The sequence below is a fragment of the Paramisgurnus dabryanus genome, chromosome 4 (assembly GCF_030506205.2).
Source record: "Paramisgurnus dabryanus chromosome 4, PD_genome_1.1, whole genome shotgun sequence".
Taxonomy (NCBI): domain Eukaryota; kingdom Metazoa; phylum Chordata; class Actinopteri; order Cypriniformes; family Cobitidae; genus Paramisgurnus; species Paramisgurnus dabryanus.
The window spans coordinates 14,557,185-14,580,448 of record NC_133340.1 but is presented as its reverse complement, the minus strand read 5'-3'; the positions used below and the strand labels follow the sequence as shown (position 1 = coordinate 14,580,448).

The 23,264-nt window shown below is 38.8% G+C and overlaps 1 protein-coding gene across 12 annotated transcripts in view; it reads right to left on the bottom strand.

The window, feature by feature from the left end:
* Window positions 1-265: 265 nt before the first annotated feature.
* Window positions 266-23,264, bottom strand: part of tenm3 (teneurin transmembrane protein 3) — a 353,079-nt gene continuing 330,080 nt past the window's right edge. For all 12 annotated transcript variants that reach the window (XM_065265519.2, XM_065265527.2, XM_065265518.2 and 9 more), the window contains 9 exons: window positions 17,760-17,992; window positions 16,809-16,963; window positions 12,808-13,682; window positions 10,410-10,585; window positions 9,689-9,924; window positions 8,298-8,594; window positions 4,670-6,281; window positions 4,435-4,565; window positions 266-4,254 (listed from right to left, as the gene is read on the bottom strand). In XM_065265519.2, the coding sequence (XP_065121591.1) occupies window positions 3,496-4,254; window positions 4,435-4,565; window positions 4,670-6,281; window positions 8,298-8,594; window positions 9,689-9,924; window positions 10,410-10,585; window positions 12,808-13,682; window positions 16,809-16,963; window positions 17,760-17,992 (4,474 nt within the window). In that variant the 3' untranslated portion in view covers window positions 266-3,495. The remainder of the gene's footprint in view (window positions 4,255-4,434; window positions 4,566-4,669; window positions 6,282-8,297; window positions 8,595-9,688; window positions 9,925-10,409; window positions 10,586-12,807; window positions 13,683-16,808; window positions 16,964-17,759; window positions 17,993-23,264) is intronic.

Genomic DNA, 23,264 nt, shown 5'->3' with positions numbered 1-23,264 from the left:
TTGTTACAATCTGCTTCCCCTGAGGTGGTGTAAAGCGCTTGCTCTGGCACAATAATAATATCCTGTAGTGTGTGATACACTATGATTTTCAAATCCTGTATTGTGAGTTTAAGTTTTGAGAAAAGAATATCTGACAAGATTCTCCTGCAAGCAGATTTCATAATTGGCTAGGATTTGAAAAATCCTGTAGTGTGAGCCAGGCAAATAAAGCATGAACAGGTAGTCTCTCCATATTTGTTGAATGGACTAACAAATACACAAGCCCTTTGAATATTACATTTTATTTTTATGATTGATCTCTGTGGAGCATTAAACATGTTGAAGATAAAAGGTAATGAATCCAGCAGTGACCTAGTTCAGATTACATCAAAATTGCACTTTAACTGCACTCTAAACAGATGTGTCTATCAAATGGAAATCATGAGCCTTTTTCCAGATGCTGCATGGCTATAAAACAATACAAAGGCAAAAAGAGAAACGAAAAACATCATTAATACAACACCCTCTAAATCCTCATTACAAATGAGTGACTGCAAGATAAGTTATTGAATTTACACGTTAACCACTTCAGTTTGTAGTATTTGTTTGGAACAAGTATGTAAAATGTAGATAATACAAAATACATAAAATGCAAGGCTGTTCAAAAACAATCGAGTACATAAAAACAACAACAAAAACCCAACAACCGTTGACTTGTCGCAGTAGCAACAACGCTAATCACACAGCATTTTCATAGGTTAACTACCTTAAACAAAGTCAGTCCCACGATGCACACGTTAGGCTAACCGAATCCCACGTCAGATGTGATATATCTGATATGAGAAAATGTTACTATATGTGACTGTGAACCGTGCGAAGACAATGGCATTTATTAGAACGCTTTAAATTAAATACGTAGGATTTTCTGTACAGGTATCTTTCCTTTCCTTTAGGAAAAATAACCGATTCGATCAGAGACGTGACAAATGCAGTTATGTATAACGTATAGGCATCATCTTCAACATATACATCTTAGTGCAAATAAAGAGACCATGTACATGTTGGCACTAATATGCTGCGAGAAACCAAAATGGTGACGTTCTCAAATTCATGGGGTTTACATTGTATATGCATGCAAACATATGAGAACATGTTTTGTCATGTCTTTTTTTTTTTACGGCACCGTTACTGCAGTCACATGTATCTAAAAACCCCTTGCTTTTGGTAAGCTACAGCATTTATGGGTTTTAATATGTTGAATGAAATGGTGACGTTCCCAACAAGTAAAGTTGGTATGAACTACTAGTTAGAATTTGTTTCCATGTAAACTGATTAAAGTACTGAAGGCTCCTGAGTAGCGAGGGCAGTCTATACTCCGACAAACACCGCAACTGTATCGCTAAGCTACTGGGAGAATCTACTGTATGTAGACCAAACACATTTATGTTAATATTGCATTGGTTCTTGTTTAATCGGAATTAAGTGCTTATCTTCATCTAAGGAATATTTTTGGGCTGAGGGAAATATTCACCCTAACAGTGAGCGTAGACTCTCCCCAGTCACCATTAACATCCACAGAAAGCTCTGGAAAAGACTCATTCAAGAAACATTCCCTTCAGTCTGTTCACATACAAATAGAAAAATAGGCTCCACCGTACAATTACATGTTTGATTAAAAAACGTGTCATAAGAAAACAACAAACTAAAATGGAAACAATATTTTCTCATTCATTAGTCTGAACATTTTATTTTTATACAATCTTTAAAAAGCCTTTACAAAAACAGTATCTGAAGGAGGCAGTCCGTTTAGGCATACAAATTAAGATTTTTTTCTTTCGGGGAAACTTCAATGTTTGTAGTGCTCTTAGATGAATACATCGGTTCGCCAACATTTCAAAGTAAAAGAAATTCAAAAGCAATCGCCCCATTCGGGAATTCCTGGAATTCTTTTTCTTTTCATTCGTGTATTTCTCATACAAACTTCTTATATCATCTTTACCACTCTTGTTAGATAAGTTTGGCCCAATGCAAAACACTTTTCTGGATCATAGGGCAATATCTAAAACAACCCACACTGATTTCACTGCTCTGTCTAATAACCCCTTTGATTCAAGAGAGTTTTAGCTCATCTTCCTGCCAATTAAGAGTCTCGGATAAAATGCAGGAATATACACTTCAGTTAAACATCTCCTTGGGAGTTTTTTTTTTTTTTTTGGTGCTGCTAATGGCAGCAACATTAATGCTAGTTTGATATGTCCTTCATCTGAAACGTTAAAAAGAGCGGAAACTTTTTGATAAAATTGTATCTAGCTAGAAAGAGAGTCTAAGACCTGAAACTCAAGCAGAGATAACAAAAGACAGAACGATACCATTCATTAAGTTTTGATTTCGGGCAAACTTTTGGGTTTTTAGTATTTGTGTTTAGTAATTAACCAAACACCGAAAAAATGGCTATTTAAACGCGATGACAATAAAGCCGTGAAAACACTGAACGTGTGTTTTCACAATTTAAAATAAGAGAGAGAAATAGAAAGAATGGCAACAATCAATTTCAGAAGATGGAAAGAAAAACAACAAATGTTGAGAATTGAATGACACAGTACAGCTGATTTTATTTCAATTAGCATTACCACAAATTGTAATAAGATAAAATTCATAAAATTCATGAATATAAACAGTAATGCATGACAAGACGAAAAGTCTCAAAATTTGTAGGATTTTATTTTTATGTATAAACACTGTACATAAATTACTTTCTCTGCGACTAATGCTGTTGTATGGATAGTGGATTTTTTTTTACTTAAAAAGATATTCTAACATCTCTTCTCAAAAGACCGGTCAGTTATGAGATATATATTGTATATTTATATATTTTGTTCTGTCAGTTTCCGCTCTATCTACCACTTAGGTTGGTTCAGGAATGAGATTGTACACTCGGATTCGATTATACTGTATGAACCACAACTGTGTCCCTTAAGAAATCAAAGCAGGAGAGAAACAATCAACTAGCTCACAGTCTTTACTAGTTGACAAAACATTTCATATACTGCACGAGCGAGAACCCTTTTATGAGTACGCCCGAGACGGTGTGAACCACTGATTTACAGTCACGGCCTTGTATAGGCATTGTTAGCTGATCTGGGTGCAGTGGTTTCCACATGTAAACACGTTTTTGTCCGTTACCAAGTCACCTTTAAGGTTTTTATACAAAAAGCACAAAATAACTCCCAAAAACAAATCATAAGAGTTATTTCTTCAGTTGCTCTCTTAGAGTCCATTCAATGCAATAGTGTGGGCAAACGTGTAGGATGGGGGTGAGGGTTGATCTATGGGACGAAGTGCCTCATGTTTTTTCTGTATAATTGCTGTGTGTGTGGCACTTAGGCACAACTCCTCTAGCCCAAACCCCTTCCCTTCAGTCTCTGGGCTGGGGGGTCCGGTAGGTGTGTACAAGAAGAGAGGAGCTTGGGGAGCATGGGGCAGTAGTCAGTTAGGCAATCTGTGCTCTGCACACTGTTACCTCTTCCCAATCTCGCTCTGCCGCAGGAATTGGATATTGTTGGCACTGTCGGCCAATTCGGGATACTGCTCCACTGACAGTACATAGTAGCCATCGTAACCCAACACCTTTCCAGAGCTAAGTAACTGCCTCTTCTCGCCCTCTGTCCAAAGTCGCGCCCCTTCCTCCCCATCACGTACACGCTGCTGCTCCCGTGCCCATGCGCTCGACAGCGCTCTCTGGCGGGCCTGCTCTAAGACCCGTGCCTTCTCCTCATCCAGTGTCATGCCGTAGCGGACGTGCAGAGCCAATGCACCATACTGCAACTCGACATCTGCAAAACGCCTAGTGCGCCCGTTGACCACAGTGGTGGATTGTGACACTGTCACATTAACGCCGTTCTCTAAGCTCTTGCGACCGCTGGTGAGTCGCAGTGCCCCCAGGTCGCTCTCGGGCAGGCTCGTTTTTATGAAGTAGTGCGTATCGCGTCCTTCCACAGTGAAGTGTAGATCTTCTAGATAGAAGGCGTTGTTGAGCACAGTGGCCACTTTAATGCAGTCCTCATTGGCTATATTCAGTGCATTGGTTGCCACTTGGCCTTTACTGGTAATGGCGAGCATGACACCTTTGCCAATGAGAGATTTGACTGTGGCGAACCACAACCAAGGTTTTTCCCGGCTAGAACGTCGGCGGCTCAGCTGGATCTCAGGCATCCTCTCAAAGGATAGGAAAGCCTTGGCCTGCCTCATAACCTCTTGCTGGACCCCTGAGATGGACTAGAGAACAAAAAGTATGACAATATTAGTATAAGAATAGATTTTATTAGTATGTGTGTTCCCTGGGAATCGAACCCATGACCTAACGCACCTGAGTGAAATTATGTTTACAGTTTTTAGAAGACCCAGCCAAGTGGCGTTTGTAAGATACCCCATGCTCGAGAAATATTTGATACATACCGGTAGATCATCCCATAGCTGACTCTTCCTCATTTCAAGTGAAGGCTGTGTGAGATCGAATTTAGGTATGGGAAATCCAGGGATAACGTTGTGCAGATGGAAGCCGAATGTCACCAGCCAGATGTTGACATCTGTAGATAAAATAATCATTGTTTGGTTACAAATTCTTGATTCATTCATGCAATAAAATCAAGTAAAATACAGAGGGATTCCTCAAGTATTTATCTATCCTCACCTGTGACATACTCCTTGACCTCGTGGACCTTGCTGATAGGATTATTATTGCGAAACATATACAAGTTGAAGGGAGCTGGGTCTTTGCCCACTCTGGTCCAGGTGCTAATATCTGGGGTGGTCCAACGGCCGGCTTGAATGTCATAGTCACGCTCTCCAAAGTGTAATAGTCTTGTTAAAGGGTCATATAAGCCACCGTGGAATCCAATAACCAACTGAAAATCAGGGTTGGAGTCAAAATAGATCTCTCCATAGGCAGTATATTGTACCTGCTTGAGGAGAAGCCCGTTGCTGCTGAAGACTGCGAGCGGTGTTCCTGTGTTGTCACAAGCTATGTAAAACTCTTCACCGCTGCTGATTTCCATAGCAAACAGATGCCCTTGCAGGTCATAGTAAAGCGAGGTGATCTCTGAGCTGGAATGGTTGTAGACGTGGGTGATGCGCGTAGGGTAATTGAGGTCAGCATAGAAGAACTGAAGGTGCTGGCCAAGACTATTGCGCGAAGCCAGGCGTCTTCCCAACCCATCATAGCGGTATTGGATCGTCCACCCACTGGCTTTGCTGTGCACCCGGACTAGAAGGCCCTTGGAGTTGTATTCAAAGATTTCTGCACCCCTTTGTCGCAAAAAGCCATCTTCATCCATGCGGTACTGCACATCACCCAGCCGTGTAATGCGGTCCCGTAGGTCGTAGCGGAGCGGCGTGAGTCGAGCACTATTGCCAGGGTTCAGTAAGTGTAGGTTGCCATTCAGGTCATAGTTGTACCGCCACATCATTTTTTCGTTAAGGTAAACAGTCTGTAGCTGCCCGTCCACATCGTACTCGTAGCCGTATTTGGTGGTGTTGGCAAAAGGGCCGATCTTTATTTCCCTTTTGGTGACTCGACCCATGTTGTCATACTGGATTGTGATCCAGTACATGAGAGAGCGAAAGATTTCATACTGGATCTCCTTAATGCGACCGTGGACATCAAAGTGCTTTGTGTAGGTCATAACAGCCGTTGAGATGATCTGGTTAATGTCGTAGTAGATGACGCCAAATTTACCAAACTGTTCTACCTTGCCTGAAATGTCATCAAATTGATAAAGGTCAATGGGAAGCGGGGTCTCGTTGATGACTCCTTGCATGCTGGTGACTCGGAAACTGTTGTCATAGGTGTAGTCGAAACGAGCGTTGACCATGCCATCCTCGCTAAAGCGAAATATCTGACGGTCCACCAGCGGGCCTATCTGTCGATATCTGATGGAACAAATGAAACCCTCGCTCTGTAGGTTGACAGTTTTCAGCACACCTGCAGTTTCGTCATAGGTGAAGCTCACCCGTGTGCTATCGTACAAAATCTCGGAAAGCTTATTCTGTCTGCGGTACTTATAGAGGACTCGTCGACCGGTGCCCAAATGTGCCACCCTCAATAGCTGTCCGTCCTCACTGTAGTCCACCGTAACAGAGGCATTACTTTCAGGAGGATTGTAGATGTTGCGATAGTAACCCACGGATCGGATGGTTTGCATTGTGTGACGAGCCACGCTGGGCATAGTGATGGCGGAGAGTCGGTCCTGCAGATCGTAATCGAAGATGTACTGCCGCTGACTATGTAAAAGCAGCACCATGGACTGCAAGTCAAAAGATAGAACAGGAGAAATTAATTAATAACACTTTTCTTTCATAACTTTGATGCTCCTAATCTTAAAATTTGATTATGAAACATTAGCCTGGATTTTACAGAGATAGGGTCACAAACGAGTTCTCCTTGACCTCCAAGTTTCAAATGCATGTCTGTTGAATGTTTAGGGGTGTGCACTTGTAAAATGTTCAGCAAGTACTGTACTTGGGGTGAAACCAGTGTGTGACCGGCTTTGCACATCATGAAACTTGGAGCATAAATAAATCAAATGTTTTAAAAATGCATCTGTATGCTAAACAGGAGGTTTAAGGTAAACAAACAAGTCTGTAAGTTCAGAATGATTGAGGTCTCATGTTTATTCTCAGACTGTTTTGGGTTAGTGAAAGGCATCGTGTTTCCTGCTGTGGGGCTTAAGTACTGTCATCCCAGAGCCTTACTTACGCTGGATCTAAGACTGTGGCATTCAAAGCTGCTGCATCACTCTATATACATCATTCTTCATGTCTTTCCTGGTACCAAAAAAGGACACTTTTCACTGGTGCCCACAGGGAGGCCAGAAGAAACTGAGTTTTATCCTCAGAGGCCTTTCCATCTCCGGGAACTGCTACCAATCTACCTGTGAGAAGCCTTCACCTTGTCAACCATATTTGGACAGACATTATTCTAGTTCCCAAGGGGCTACGGATGCCATGTGTTCCTCCGTTGATAACTTCTCATTGTTCACGCTACCTGCGCATGTGACATATTTAATCTACACGTTTGCACAATTTTTCCTTTCCGCAAAATTGTTTCAGCTGAGTGCTTTTTTCTAGGAATTTCACTTTACATTTAATAACGGACAGAAAAAATATTTTAAAACGTTATTTTTTATGATGTTCAAAATCCCTAAAAAAACTAAACAACAGCCCGGACGTGTTTTTCTGCAGGTATGATTGGCTGGAGGTGCGAGTTTGGGATTTTCCCTTCACTGTTTGTCTTCATCTTCTCTTTATTTCTTGCCCTCATAACATCATTATTCTGTACTCAAACCCTGAGCTCTCCCTGCGGTCTCATTTTGAGACTGTAACTGTGTCTGTATTTGAACTTACTATGCCATTACCTGCAAAAAACAGCCACAGCATTACCTTTTCTCCCTTTTTGTACTTCCTAGTTCCTCAAGTCCATAAACCACCCCCAAAGGGAATTTTTGACCTCTTGGTAACTAGAGGTCTTTTTAATAACGGCATGCATGTTGCTTTATTGTTTTCAACTCTTGAGAAATGATAATGGTGTTTAACTAACCTATTCAGCGAAAAATATGTGACCCTGGACCACAAAACCAATCTTATAAAGCATGTGTACATTTGTAGCAAAAGCTAAAACAAATTGTGTGGGTCAAAATTAAAAAAAATTTGATGCCAAAATTAAAAAAATGTTGATGCCAAAATCATTTGGATATTATGTTAAGATCATGTTTTTTAAAGGTGATTTTCTCAATATATTTTTTTTTACACCATCAGATTTCAGGTTTTTAAATAGTTGTATCTTGGCCAAAAATGTCCTATCCTAACAAATCATACATCAATGAAAGCTTATTTATTTGAATAAATAATAAAAAAGACCTTTATGATTGGTTTTGTAGTCCAGGGTCACATATGTAAACCTTTTGCATTGTGCTTTTTGGGTGAATAAAAAAAGGCAATAACGCAAGATTATTAAATAAAAGTAGGAAAGGATCATGCTTTTATATGTGCAACACCTTGTATTTGTGCAACAGTAAGTATGCAGCTTTAATAAGCATATTTTTATGCAGCAATTATTAAGCATTTTTTAAATGCAGTCAATTAATTTACATAGATGAATGGACATCTATGAAAACAAAATAAATATCCATGGATTTCTGATTTTTGTTTAAGGGACTTTTTCAAAGATCTTTGGTCAGGAAATTTCAAAATGTAATGTATAATACTCCATCCGTATCTTCTGGTGTAAGCGGTCTATCTACTGTTGTAAATATAACGCTTACCTTGTCCAGATATGTGTAACTCCACACTTTGGCATCAGCAAAGGTTCTTGAGACTATTCGTCCCTGGCTGTCGTATTCTACCCTCTCGATCGTAGGACCTCTCTGGATGCTCGTGACCTGTCCAGTGCTGGAGTAGGTGAGGTTGACGGACATCAGCTTACTGCTGGGCACCCAAAGTGTAGGATGACCAGAGCTATCATACTGAATCTTCAGGAGGAACTTTCTATGGTCATCGTACACTTTCTCCATCCGCAGTGTGCGGTCATAGTCCACAGAGAGCAGGTTTCTACCATTAACCTTTGGATAAGAAAACATATTTATATAAACATTTATTGCACTGCATAAAAATAGATACATACTGATCACTAATTTTTTAAATTTTGCATTTTATTCTTATTTATTGCTTCAGATCTAGAGAATTTCTGGAGATTCATCATTAACTCACTGAAAAGTTGCCCCAAGCATTTTTTGTGATTTTCACAAAAGTTTCACAAAATGCCTTTCAGGAAAATGTTCTTCTTAAAATATATAAATATACAAAAATATCAATTGAAAGAACAGAAACTCTGCTTTCAAACAAACAAAATGGGGAAAAAGCGTTTCATCCTATCTATATTTTTTCTCTGCTTATAAACTCTTAAATATGGGTATTTTTCTTAAAAAAAAATTTTTTTAGCAAAAAGCTATAATAATTGCATTTTTGTAATGGAATTTAGTCAGAGATCAGATTCAGAACGATTATAAAAACATGCACAGAGTTTAAAATGAGTAAATAACGTTTTTGCTTCAGTTTTTTATAAATTGGGTAAGAGTGGCATCTAGTGGATAATCGCGGTATTGCAGATTAACATATAAATTCAGAAAACACGGTTTTTTATGCAAATGTTTTATTTTATTAAACGAGATAACTCCTCAATGGTGGGGAAAGAATGAAATGATGTTTTATGTTGGACATTGACAAGTTTCAAAATGCTGAAACAGCTTCCCATATACATTATAAGGGGGTGCACTGCGGCGTCTTAGATGACCTGCTATTCTGGTTCTATTTTTTACATTTGTGCCACCAAACACACCATAATGATTAAACAACTCCTTAAAATGGGCAAAATTGTCCAAAACACTGCTAAAGTTAGACCCAAATAAATGCTAAATACAAAAGATCCGAGTGTGTCTAGTTTAGGGAGATGAAGTTCCATTTTTAATCGCGACATGGATATGACGGTTAAGTCACTTACAATATACTGCTCTCAAATCATACATCAATAATGTTTATAGTGACAGTTGTTAGTTGTCATAATGAATTATGACGACTAAGAGATTATTCCTCACTCAAAGTCTAGGCCAAATGAATCTGTCAGAGACTAAAAGCTGTTCAGAATTGATTTACATACCCTGAGTTTCCTGCCGAACACTATGACTTTCCCCCTGGTCTGTTCTTTTCTGAAGCGCCACTCCACTAAGTTCTGGCCATTCTCCCCAGGCAGGGTCATGTTTCTTCTGGCCATTGTGGGGTTGGATGCACCCGCCAGAATATGAGGCTCGGTCTGGAAATGTGAGTCCATTCCGTTGGCATAGATGACCCTCATTGAGTTATCATAGCCCACCTGGTAGCTGTTTCTTAGCTGATCTATAGGGAAGCAAGAGGATAAAACGTCACTTTACATAAGCGGTTTAGAAAATTGTATCTAAAAGGTGCATATTGGTATGTCAAAGGTACAGACTGGCACCTCAAATGTACATATCTGTACCAAAATAGGACCTTTTTAAAAGGGCCCGTCCAAGTAACAACTTTTGTCCTTTTTTTCTGAATATTTGAACACTGACTAAATGACACACTTCAGCTTTAAATTGTGCTATGCAGATGTATTATATCAGCTCAGTCCTTTTAATTCCCTTCAGTGCTTTGATTATTGTGAAACTATAACTCACCATCTGACAATTTTAGCTCTAATGAATGAATAATGAGTATTTGGTCATTAATATTGATTTATCATGAGCTACAGCTTCATTAGCAATGTGGAACGTTTCCAAGACTTACAGCAACAGGTCAGTTTATGGAGCCATCAGGGTTATTGTTAATAATGATAATAACACAGCAGAGACTTGCCGCACCTTGAACCAGTGTGTAAAAGGAGTCGATGGATGAGAGGTTGGTGGTGATGCTGACATCATCGTCTCTTCCCGAGGTCTCAATGTCCACTGTGAGGGCTCTGTCCATCTCTCCAATCAGACTGGTGATTACTCCAGTGGGGAAGGTTACGTTGGTTAGACGCCCCTCACTGTCATAGCTAAAAATTAGAAAATGGCAGTAAAGCAGTGATTATCAACTGGGGGGACTTAAAGGGATTCCAGTGAGAGGGTTAGATTTTGCTTACTGTAGAAAAGCTATAGTAATATTGACTAGTAGGGATTGAAAAATTTTACATGGATACACATGTGCACAACAATAAAATATTATTTATTACTTGCACTGCATTAAATGTCAGCTATTCAAACTATTTAATATTAAACTAAATGCATGTCAAGCTAAATATTAATTCAATTTCCTAAACTGCTTCAGTTCAAAAGTATACCACTTACTGAGTGAGCCAAAACAGCTTAATAATATCCAGTATGACTTAAAATATTTTTTTTCTCATTTTATATTTGTGAAGGGGTAACAAGTGATGGATTTGTGGTGTAGGCAAGACAAAGGTTTTTCTTTGAAACTTGATGAACTATGAATAAATCTCAATAGCTACATTTACATGCAACCAAATGTATTTGTGGCTCAATCGGATCACATGTGCAAAAGAATTGTGCTTAAGTTAACGTCTTATATTTATCTCTTATTTTCGTATCACATGATTCTCATCACAGAAACATGCAATAGCAAGGCAATGGTAACACGCATTATAAAGGTCATGGGGAGTCACGCAGGGTTCATGTGTACTTTCATCAGGGGAGTTGCACAAGATTTTGGGCCCTATGCATAGGCAGTCCTGATGGGCCCCCATGGCCCACCCCATAATATATTTCAGACTTTTCAAGGGCCCTCTCTTCCTTTGGGGCCCTGGTAATCAGTACTGGTTTTACCCCCACTCCGACGCCCCTGACTTTCATAACATGACAGGCTACATAAAGCAATAAAATAGTGTCCTGCCTTTCAATAAGTGTGTTTTCATTGCGTATATCTGAAAACTTCCAACTCAATGTTGACTTTTCACATTCATGCAGAGATAAAGCGTAAACTTGACGAGAGATGTTGTGCGCTGCGTTGCCAAGTACTCTGCTTTTTATCAGTACAGATTTAAGCTGCTGTTTAAACTGTTTCACAAGTTTATTTATTCTGCGGGTTAACAATGAAATTATTTTGTTCATTAGCTATTGGTATTTGGGCTGTGAAAAGTAATTGGAATGCTTTTGGGATAGTTTTGAATGTCCATTGGAATGGTTTTGATTGGTCAATCTGGCAACCCTGGCTGTGCACTTGCACAGACGTTTGGTTCAAATTATATAGAATGTAAATGTAAACTAACATTTTAATCATATTGTGATGTTTAGGGTGCATGTAACCTGTACTTTCGTAACCTGCAATCAGATTAAATTCAATCAGAATTTTGTGCATGTAAACATAGCCGCTGATGTGTGATTGCTAGTTTCTATGTTGTCTTGACATTAGGCAGAAAAGCCTACAATGTAAGGTTTAGAGTCAGTCTTGTTTGAGCGTATATTTGTACGCCTTCAGACTGAGTTCAAATGGACAACTTGATTTAGAACTTGGAACAGAATTTCAGTCCAGTGTGGGTTGCTTTTTAAGCAGAATAATAGTTCAAGCTGGCTCAAACTCAAAGCCGGCCCGAGGACATTTTCTGACTGCGAGGGGGATTAATCCTAACCCACAAACACAATCAAATAGCCATTATGACACTGCTTGCTGTAGTAACAATCAGTAAGTCCTGTAAATGCCCACAGTGTCTCTGTGGCTATGGCAGGGCGGGTGCAAAGGCACTTTGTCCAACATGCAACCAGAAGGATCTACCCCAAAGTGGCATTCTGTAAAACCTTCAAGCCGAAAAATGTCATTCAAATTCATTTAGTGTGTTCTAAATAGCATGTGGTGAAATCAAATGGTAGGTTTGGTAACTACAGACTGTACTTGTGCTGAAAGAAAAGACTTAAACCCTACAGCTGGAATGTGCATCACCATAGAGATGCATTGAAAATCCAGAAACTGGCAAAGCTGCCCATCTATTGAACGTCATATACGTGTACCCTGTCTGGGAAATCTTAAAGTCTCATAATCTATTTATGAGATTAGGAGCATCAAAATTGGATTTCAAATTAACTTCAATCTTTAAAGATATCAAGGTTGTATTTTCACAGAATGCTTTTGAACTATTTGATGTAGAAAACAGTAAATGACAAATAAATAACTTTCACAGGTAGTCCATTTACATTTTCTATATAATGAATAAATATGTACACAGAAATTTTATATGATTGTATAGGAATTAATAAAATAACTCACTCATAAAATGTAGTCCAGCCAATTTGGATGCTCTTGGTGGCTAGCAGGCCGCTATTACCATGGTAGGTAAAGAGTACCAGCTCCTGTCCCTGTGCTGTGAGAGTCTTGAGCCCTCCATTTGTGCCTATCGTCAGCCAAATAACCTGGTTGTCAGGGGCAACAATCCGCACTGGCATGCGGTTGGGATCGCGTCGAACACGGAGAGTATTTCCACTGCTGTCTGTTACCGCCGTGACATCATCCTCATTGCTGTAGCTGAAGTTAAACTTGTAATCACCAGTGACGAGGCTCATGGTATACTGATGAGTTCCATTAGCGTCAAACACGTAAAGTTCTTGTGAGGCCGGTGACGCGACCTCATAAAGACCCAAAGAGCCTAGCGGAGGTCGATTGCGACGTATGGCCCTAATTCTAATGTTTCCCAGGTCAGCCACATAGAGTGTTCCATCAGGAGAGACTACCAGAGAGGAAGGTGCATTCAGTCGGGCATCTTTGGCATAGCCGTCGCCCGTCTGGTAACAGTCGCAATTAGCGTCGTTCTTGCAATCGCAGTCGGATGGCGCTCCCGCCAGGTGAGAAATCTCGCCATCCGTGCTAACTTGTCGGATTCTGTTGATCTTCTTTTCATCCGTCTCTGCGATATAGAGGACGCCACTGTAGGAAAGAGCGATGGCCGTTGCGCCCTCTAGAGTCGTCTGGATGGCGCGCTTTCCCATGGCGTACTCGATGCCTGGCACCTGACAATGCATTGGCCTGCCTGCCACAATGCGGACCTGTCTGTTCTCTGTGATCTGTAGCACCACATTGTTGTCAAGCACATAGATGGAGTTGTCCATAGGGTTGATGGCAAGATCCGTAGGCCACTCTAGACGCACCTGGAGACCAAACAGAAGAGTCGATCACTTATGGATTCCTGCATATACACACGCACACAGACACGTTATTACATCTCCCTCCTGCTCTCTCACTCTGTGCGCATTTGATGCTTGGGTCTGACACTGATGAAGAAGGATCCGTTACTTTGGAGGCTTAATACATTGTGTGCCTCTAGTTCATTCGATTTGCCTGTCGCTGGGTCATTTATTTTGCAACGGGATGCAATTCCTCAGCGCCTAGAGGGAACAACTGTCTGGCAAACGAAAACACAAGAACAACGTTGTTTGCACCGAGGATTGGAATACCTCCATTGTCTCAACAAGACCTTTTTAAAGATGGTTTGCAAGGGCAGTTTTGTCTGGACATCTATTAATGAAAATAAAGCGACTCGCTAGTAGAACACTTTTATGGTTTCTCCGGTCTTATACAGGCTTTATACCGAGGAAGCACAAGGATTCCTCCCTTGATAATGAACTGTCTCGTCTGCCTGCATTATCTGGTTTCAATATTTCTTGAATACTTTAAGTCTCGACAATAGACTCGGTAATGTTGCCAAGTGCTACTGGGGTATGCTTATGCAACTGCATAATCTATAACTTTGCCCTTGCAAAATTAGACTGACAATAAAATTGTCAGTGTGTTTCCAAAGCTTTAAATGAACATTGATGGCAAGACTTTTTCTCAATAAAAACAGCTTATGTGGCTTGATTGGAACATTTCCTCAACCACCAACAGGATAATTTTCCTGCTCAATGCTTGCTCTTTCATAGCTGAGGCGAATTAACTGAGGTCTTAGTTGTGTTTAATTCAAGTATTAACTTTAGCTGAAATATTTAATGGACTTCCTAGGACACTTAACTAATGACACAGCTGTTAACATGTAACAATTGGAGCTTGTAAACTAATGTGGATAAAACTTTGGTATCTTGGCCATTGAGACACTGTTGTGATGTTCTATGATACTCCTGGATTGCTCAGTGGTGGAGCATTGCTTTGGCAGTGCAAAAAGTCATGGGTTTGAACCCAGGAAACACATACTGATAAACAAATGTAATGCATTGTAACTCGCTTTGGATGACCTCGCACTTCCAAATGCGTAAACGTAAATGCAAATCATTTTTTCCTGAAACGAAAGATTTTAAAGAATGAAGATTTTAGCAAGTCTCCATTTGCTCTCCTTTCTATTTCTGTCTTGGAGTAACAATTGATTTATCAATATCTCATCTGCCATTTCTCTTCTCTTTGGCCAATGTCATAAATTCTTCAAATGACATCTCTATTTTTTCTCCTCTTAGTTCTTGCTGTTGACTGAACCTGCACTCTGGCCACACAGGCAGGTTAAGCATCTTTGAAAAGCACCGCATTAAAACGTAATGGTGCTGAACTGCTGCTTGTGGATAAAAGCTTTCTGTACTTAGCCCAGGACCGTCTGTGATTCCACCCTCTGCATAATGCATGAAGCAGACAAGATTTTACTTGGGGCAAACGTTGGATGCGCCACGACATCTGCTCAAAAAATGTTTCACCAACTCACAGGGTCACCATCTGATACCATACTATAAAACTATAGCACTTTCATGTACTCTGGGGACTAACGTTATGCAGACAGAATGTTTGGGTAATTGTGAGGCTGACACCTAGGTCTGTCCTTACCTCACTGAGCTTTACCGAACGTGGACCCAGGGGCACGTAAGGATACAGTTTTACTAAATGTCTCCTTCCCAAACTCCATCACAATTACAGAGATAAATGGATTTGTTGGGAGGACCAGCACATTTTTTACTTTTAACTTGAATGAAATATGTTATATTGTACCAAAGTTGGAAAGCAGCTAAGATTCTGTTCAAGAGAAGCATTCTCAATCAAAAGATTAATGTAATTGGAGATTCCAATATAACAGCATAGAGAGCCCAGACAAACTGCAGATAACTACTAGTAATAAGTGTGGATGTTGTCCACAGGCTCGCTGAGCTGGATAAATTTAACACCAAAGTAAGAGCATCCAGAGGGGGGAGCTCCAACCCTTCAAGGAAGTTCCTCATATTATGGGTGGAGTTGTCACAAAAGGCTGACCTCAGGAGTTTGGATTTTACTTACTTTTCCAAGTGTGTTCGTGATTTGGGTCTAAATGTATTAAGTTTACTGGATAAAGAGTAGGTCCGAATGCAGTCTATTACAAGTGGTCAGCTGAATAACCAAACTGGATTTTGAAGGTTTAAAACACTGTTAGTGTTCATCACCACCAATACTATTAATTTAGTATTCTCTGATGTGCCTTTTGTTTAAATAACAATACATACAAAAATTATATCTATACTTTTACCAATAATGCCAGTTTCACAATTTATTCCTTGTTTTTTAATTTATTTATTGATTAGAGTTTATTGGATCAGTGTGAAAACTGTTTTGTGGCTGGGATGGCACCTTTTAAAAAGGTCCTAATATGTAAATTTTTTGTACAGATTTATGACTTTGAGGTACCAGTATGTACCTCTACGGTGCCAGCATGTACTTTAGAGGTACAAAAGTGTACTTTTCGAAAAAGTACCACCCCAGTGACAACCTCATGTACCTTTTCTCTGAGGGTGTGGTCATTTAAGTCTAAAAAAGGCAACAGTTTCAATAATTCTTTTTGCTTTATTTTTTTTTTAAACAAAGCCAGTTTTCATGCTACTGTAACAATGAAAATATAAGCAATAATCTTTGCACTAAGATTGAGTTTTTATTCTGAAACAAATCAAAGTCTGATATACAAAATAGCTCGGTGGTAAAACTGGAGTCAATTCAACTCCTCTATAAATCATATCATTACTCTCTGGCAGTCATGGCTGATGCTTTTCAACAGTGAGGAAGCACAGATGTGACTTATCAATGGCAAAATGTGTTCCTAAATCTGATGTATTATTATTTTCGTCTGCCATGTTGCTCTTAACAGCTGCTTGTAAAATAACTATAATATTACTATAATCCTGACAGTAGACAAGAGATTATGGGTTGTCTAAATGTGTAATGTGTAACTACATACTACAACTAACAGTCTATCTATTGTTGGGTATTTAGATGTCTTGTACTTTCTGAGTGTGCTTCCCATGCAATGCCGTGATCAGGTGAATGTGGATACATACCTGTCCAATATGCATACTAGTATCACAGGTCAGAGGGCGAGCAGATGTGAGGTCATTGGACCCCAGCAGTGTGGAGATGATGCCGTTTCTGTCCACCTTTCGAATCATGGTACCGTCCACAAAGTAGATGAAGCCATTCTTATCCACTGCAATGCCTGCATTGAGGGAGAGACAGAGAGGTCCCAGATGTGACAGATGCAAACAGACACACATACTGCACCTACAAAACAGCCAAAACGCGACTGGTACACATGTCACGCTTGCCCCTGTGGTTTCCAGGTCATTGAAGACACAGCGCTTGGTGAATTATTCACAGTTTGCTTTCGGATGGTGAATTATTACTGAGGAAGAGGAATGCAGAGATTCAAGTTGATGATCAAAGGCCTTTAAAATGTTTGTGTGTTGGGACACAATGCACTCACGCCATTTGTTGTATTGGTTTCAATTACTGATGCTAGTGTGGAAATGTGATTGTTTTAAATATTTTCGTTTAGTTTTTATTCATTTCGGAGAAAACACTAAAAGGTTTAAGATAAAAAAAAGATGAAAAAGTTTGTACTAACATGGAAGCATTGTAAAAAGCAACACACACAAAAAGATTGTATAAACACATGATTACGAGTGTATATTATTACGTTGCTCACAGAAAACAAATTCTGCATTAGATGATATGAATACCTTTCCATATCACCCAAGGAGGATCTTACAAGCCTTTCACAGTATTGCAGTTTAATAAATGTCATACATTGTCCATGAACAAAACTACACAAAATGTAATAATATTTATCTTTTTCAATATAAGAGATCTACATGCAAAATTAAATATCAAAGGCACCCTCAGATAAGAACAGATATCAGTTCACAGTCAAAGATCAAAGGCTGTATTACACACTTTCTGTGCTTTGAATATTTGGAAAGTCCATATTATTTTGTTGGTTTTAATCTTTTTACCTTTGGGTCCCAGCAGTAGCGCCTCTGTTGCCTTGCCACCATCCCCACAGCGAGCCTCATCAAAGGGCAGGCACTGTTCTCCTGTCCCCGCTACAACCTCCACGTTCTGCAGCAGCTCTTTTGTTCCCGTCAGGGCTTTAGGTCTGAAGATCCGCCGAGAGTTGGTGTCTGACACATACAGCTGACCTGTCATTGGGTCTGTTGCTAGGTAGTATCTGTGTGCAGGATTGTTGCTAATGGGACAAAAGCAGACATTTCACAAAACGATACACTACAGAATTAAAAGCAATCTAATACAGTAACACATGAACAGAAACAGCAGCCTCAAAAAGTATTTGGACACTTAACCTCCTAAGACCTGAATGTCCACATATGTGGACATGACCTTTTTTTGTTGTTTGCACATACTTAATGCTGTGTAACTGGAACCTGTTATACACAAACATGGACAAATACACGGCTTCATGTTCTAAGAAAAAATATTTGGTTATTATATTTATTGGTTCTTCCTAAAATATTTAAAAACTATATAGACACTAAAATTTGGTTGAAACATTGTAAAATATGTTTATAGTTAATTTAAAGGGAATTGATTTTGACATACTGTCAGACAAAAATGGCCCCAAGGTGTCACAGGGCAGTACCCATTGAAAATATGTACCATTCAGGATACCATTCAGTATCAATATGCACCTTTGAGGTACTCATGTGCACACTTTGCGACCAGTATACCTTTGAGGTACTAATTTGAACTTATTGGGGTTTCCTGGACATGGTTTATATTAATCCAGGACTAGGCCTTAGTTATATTAGGGAATTTAAGTAGTTTTTACAAACAAACCTTACAAAAAACAATACTGGTGTGCGTCTTGAGACGAAACAATGGCACTGGTATGAGAAGATGACAAATGAAGGCAGCTCAAACATAAAGTTGATGATTCATTGAATTTAATCAATTTTTTTAAGGTAAGTGGTTGCAATCAATTTATTTAAGCTGCATTTAAACAAAAAAGATTAGTAAACTAAAATAAAATATAAAACTTTTGTTTAAATGTAGCTTAAAAAAATTGATTGCAACCACTTACCTTACATTTTTTTATTAAATTCAATTAATCATTTTTTTTCAGTGTATGACAAAATAATCTTGATTGTATTTATTTGTATTGTTTTTATCTGTGTACTTGTAGCACTTTGAGATGTCTTCTTCATGTATAAAGTGCATTACAAATAAAAATTATTATTATTATTATTACATTATTCCATTTTAGTCTTGGACTGGGATAAACCCTGTCCGAGAAACTGCCCTATAATGAATAAGTTACAGCTGGGACAATGGTTTGACTATTTATTTTGACAGTGCATCTACTAAAAATCACCTCAGAATCAATTGTAGTAAAAAATAATCAAAGAAACGACAAAGAAAATCGAAGTTACACTGAAATTATTCATTGAATTTAATAAAAAAAAAAATTAAGGTAAGTGGTTGCAATCAATTTATTTAAGCTACATTTAAACAAAAAAGATTATTATAGTAAAATAAAATATAAAACTTTTGTTTAAATGTAGCTTAAATAAATTGATTGCAACCACTTACCTTAAAAAAAATTTATTAAATTCAATGAATCATTTTTTCAGTGTAATTCTAAGAGAAGATCTATAATTGATTTTATACAGATTCCTTAGCCTGCTTTTGTTTAAAATGTTTGAAATTAATAAAATTTAGGTACAAATAAAACTAAATGAATCAATAAATTCCTCAAAAACATATGAGGTACACGTACAATAACACAACTGACTGGACAAGCTTTGAGACCACATAATAGCATTAGACTGTTATTGTTAAAAATGAGTGAATGTACTTGGTTTGCCCGACCAGTTAGAGGGGAAAGAAGTTGAGCACTCTGTCAGACTGAACCTAATGCGTTATGACTGGAAATCACTATCGTCTGACACAACCATAATGATGCCCACCAAACTGTCACATCCTTTCAATCATTTGCACTTCCCACACGCACCCCTACGACGGAGGAAAAAAGCCAACGAGCAACGTGAAGTGATGTATCTGTTGAAGAAAATCAACAACCCGTCGCAGTGTTTCAATTAAAAGTGACTAAGGACTAAGAATAGATACAGACACCTCGCGAGAGGGTTGGCTGCAGGGCAGGCCGCGCTCAATGACATATTGCGAGACAGATGAGAGCTGCTAAAGCGCTTCTTTGTACAATGAAGAACTGCTTACTTATTTATATCTTAATTTTTATTTAACCCTCTGATGCATGAATTATTTAATCATCAAGAATAACGCACCATAATGTGTAATGTTTTTCATTATATAAATATATACGTTCTTTTCATGCATAGAAAAAATGCAGCACGTGAACCCCCACCACCACATGTGTATCCTCACACATAAAGGTCAGGAGTCAAAGATAATCACCCTTAGATGTCACATCACACCCCGAATGGTTAAAACAGCTTTGAAAGGTATATGCCCGCTGTATGGTACACCATGCATCAGAAGGGTTAAGTACATTGATTTATATTTTAAATTAAAGCCTCAGTTTTTGATGTAAGGTCAGAGTTACTGCTTTGAGCCATGTGATTGAGCTAAAGAGAAAAAAAACAAAGGCTCTATAAATGGACAACCTACACGTGTTAATTTCCCTGATCATAACAGTTTGCATTAACAAGCTTTCAGCAGCCCTTCAACACAAACACACAAGAAAAAAAACGAATCGAGATTAAGCGGAAAAAGCTAAGCTCAAAACATAATGTCAAGCACTGTTGCTATGTAGAAAATATTGCACTTACAGTAAATAAAGGCACCATACAGCATATTGCTGTGAAACAACTGGAAACAACTGTGGGTTGTGGGGGTGAAATAGAGATGCAAGAGGCTTAAATGTGGCTTGCTTTAAGGACACTGAGGTTTGGGTCAATAATCTCTTAAGTTTACGAGGCTCTGTGGAGCATTAGGCTATATATGGGCGCGACTTGATGATACATACAGATTAGCTGAGACATCTGGATGGAGAGGAAGACGAACACCAGCCATTAGGTGGCTCATAATGGTCACCAGCCAAAAACTGTGGTTGTGAATTAATAACTCTTAGCACTTATTAATTCAGAATCATTAATGCTTAATGGCTCGTTTTTGTTTCTCAGATACATTGAGAAATGTTGGGGGAAAATGATGCTTCTAAAAATACGGGCTTTAATTCAATTATTTTGCCCACACACCGTGTAACCACACGGCCAAGCTGGCCTCTAATTCCATTTGAAATGATTTGGTAGGAGACTAAGAGAAATGACTAGCATGTCCATGGGATTCCTCCATCTATCCCCAGTTGCAAATTTATTCAACAGGCACTAATGGCTTTGGCTGGCCCGCTTCAAATTAGTGGCATTTATTTCCATTCATGAGCTACATACGTCTACGATTAAACCCTACAGAGGTATCGAACAGAATTTAATGTAGGAAATCAATGACTACAGCACTCTATGCATAGCCTTTCGAGTGGAACTATTTAAACATCTGGGAGATGATGAGGGCCGTATTTGCAGTATTTATCAGGAACTTCAGCTTGTTCAGGGTGGAGACATTTGGAGCCGTTTACTCGAGTACTGGAGACCTGTCAAGCGAGGTTTATGTCCCGAATTTCTTTCTGAGAAAACAGGTTTCCACCAGTGTCAGCTAAAATTGACGTCTTGTGTATTTTTCTTAAACCCTTTCTGACCGCATTAACCACAGAATCAAAGGTCCCGGCATTTTTTTCTTTTTGAAAAAGGCATCTTTTGTCTTTCTGGTTCAAGCAATATGCCACATTAAAAGAAAATGTCTCACTTGAGATGCATAGATGTCACAGCTAAGCTACCCTTATTTCACTTGAGCTACATAAATGTCTACCATTATATCCCAGCCAAAATGGCCCAACTGGGGGAGGTTTAACAGTGTCTAAGAAAAGGGATTTCTCATTGTGGGGGGTTTCGGGGAGACATGGGAAACTTAAACATGTGGGATTTGTGATGTTGATTCAAAAACCGTTTACAAAATGTGTACGATTTTCCTGAAATTGAGAAAATGATAGCTATCAAGTTGAATAAGTTTAACAATTGCATCAGGAATTCAGATCTGTTGTCATAATTTGAGACCCCCAGAGCGGCATTTTCAACAGAAACATCTGAATTACATAATTAAACATCCTGGGTAACAGAATCACGAACCCCTAGTTTCATAGACGAGGCTTAAGGCTAGTCCTAGATTAAAAAACATGTTTGAGCTGTCTCAACTGAAAATAACTTGCACTGACAGATCTTAGAAAATGCCCGTGCCATTGATTTGTCTCAAGATACAACCAGTTACATCTTTATTTTTATGGGATGTTCATAAAAGATGCTTAAAGGGAAAATGTTCGTTGACCCCATTTACTTCCATAGTATTATTTTTTACTACTATGGAAGTCAATGGGGTCCACAAAGGGTTTGTTTACAAACATTCCTCAAAATATCTTCCTTAGTGTTCATCAGAACAAAGAAATTTATACAGGTCAGTAAATAATGACAGAATTTTCATTTTTGGGTGGACTATCCCTTTAAACCTTAATTTAACTCTTTCCCCACTATTGACGAGTTAACTCATCAATTAAGAGAAAACGCTTCCCTGCCAATGACGAGTTTTTTCAGCAATCCGTATTTCCGCTATTACTCAACAGGTGGCGCTCTTACCCAACTTATAAAACCCGGAAGTATTCCCTTTGGACAAACAGTAAGAACTCTGTGTATGTTTTGATGATCGCTCTGAATCTGATCTTTCAGATTTCAGAACATCTTATCTCAGCTTTTTGCTCAAAATATGGTATTTTTGAAGAAACCTACCAATATTTGACAAAATTTGTTTGAAAGCAGAAGGTCTGTTCTTTCATTTAATATATTGTATGCTTATATAAGAAGAACATTTTCTGGAAGGCATTACATTTTTGTGAAAATCATAAAAATGCTGGCACTGGCTGGCAACTTAAAAAAAAAAAAAACGCTGGCGGAGTTAACTAAGGCTTAGTCCTGGCATTAGCTAAGCCTTATCTGTGAAACCAGGCCTATGTTGCCTCCATTCGAACTTTAACAAACTTTTTAAATTGAGAAAAAATGTACAGTACAGTGCAGAAATCCCTTAATGCAAAACTTTTGCATATTCCTCCATACCAACACTGTTATTTTAAATCCGTTAAAAGTCTCATTTTAATAACAGATGACCACATTCAGTGACATTTTAAAGCATTCATATTTTATAGTTTTATAACAGTTTTTAACCAAGCAAATTACTTTCCAGGTACCCCTGGAACCTGCCTAAAAACCCAGTCAGGGGTACAAAATAAACCTCTTTAACGTAAATATCATGCTATAAAAAAACACCTAAAACTGTCATTGGTACTACATGAGAATCTGAAGCGGGTGACATATTTGCTTCTCTTCCGACGGCATGCAACAACATTTATAAGAAAAAACATT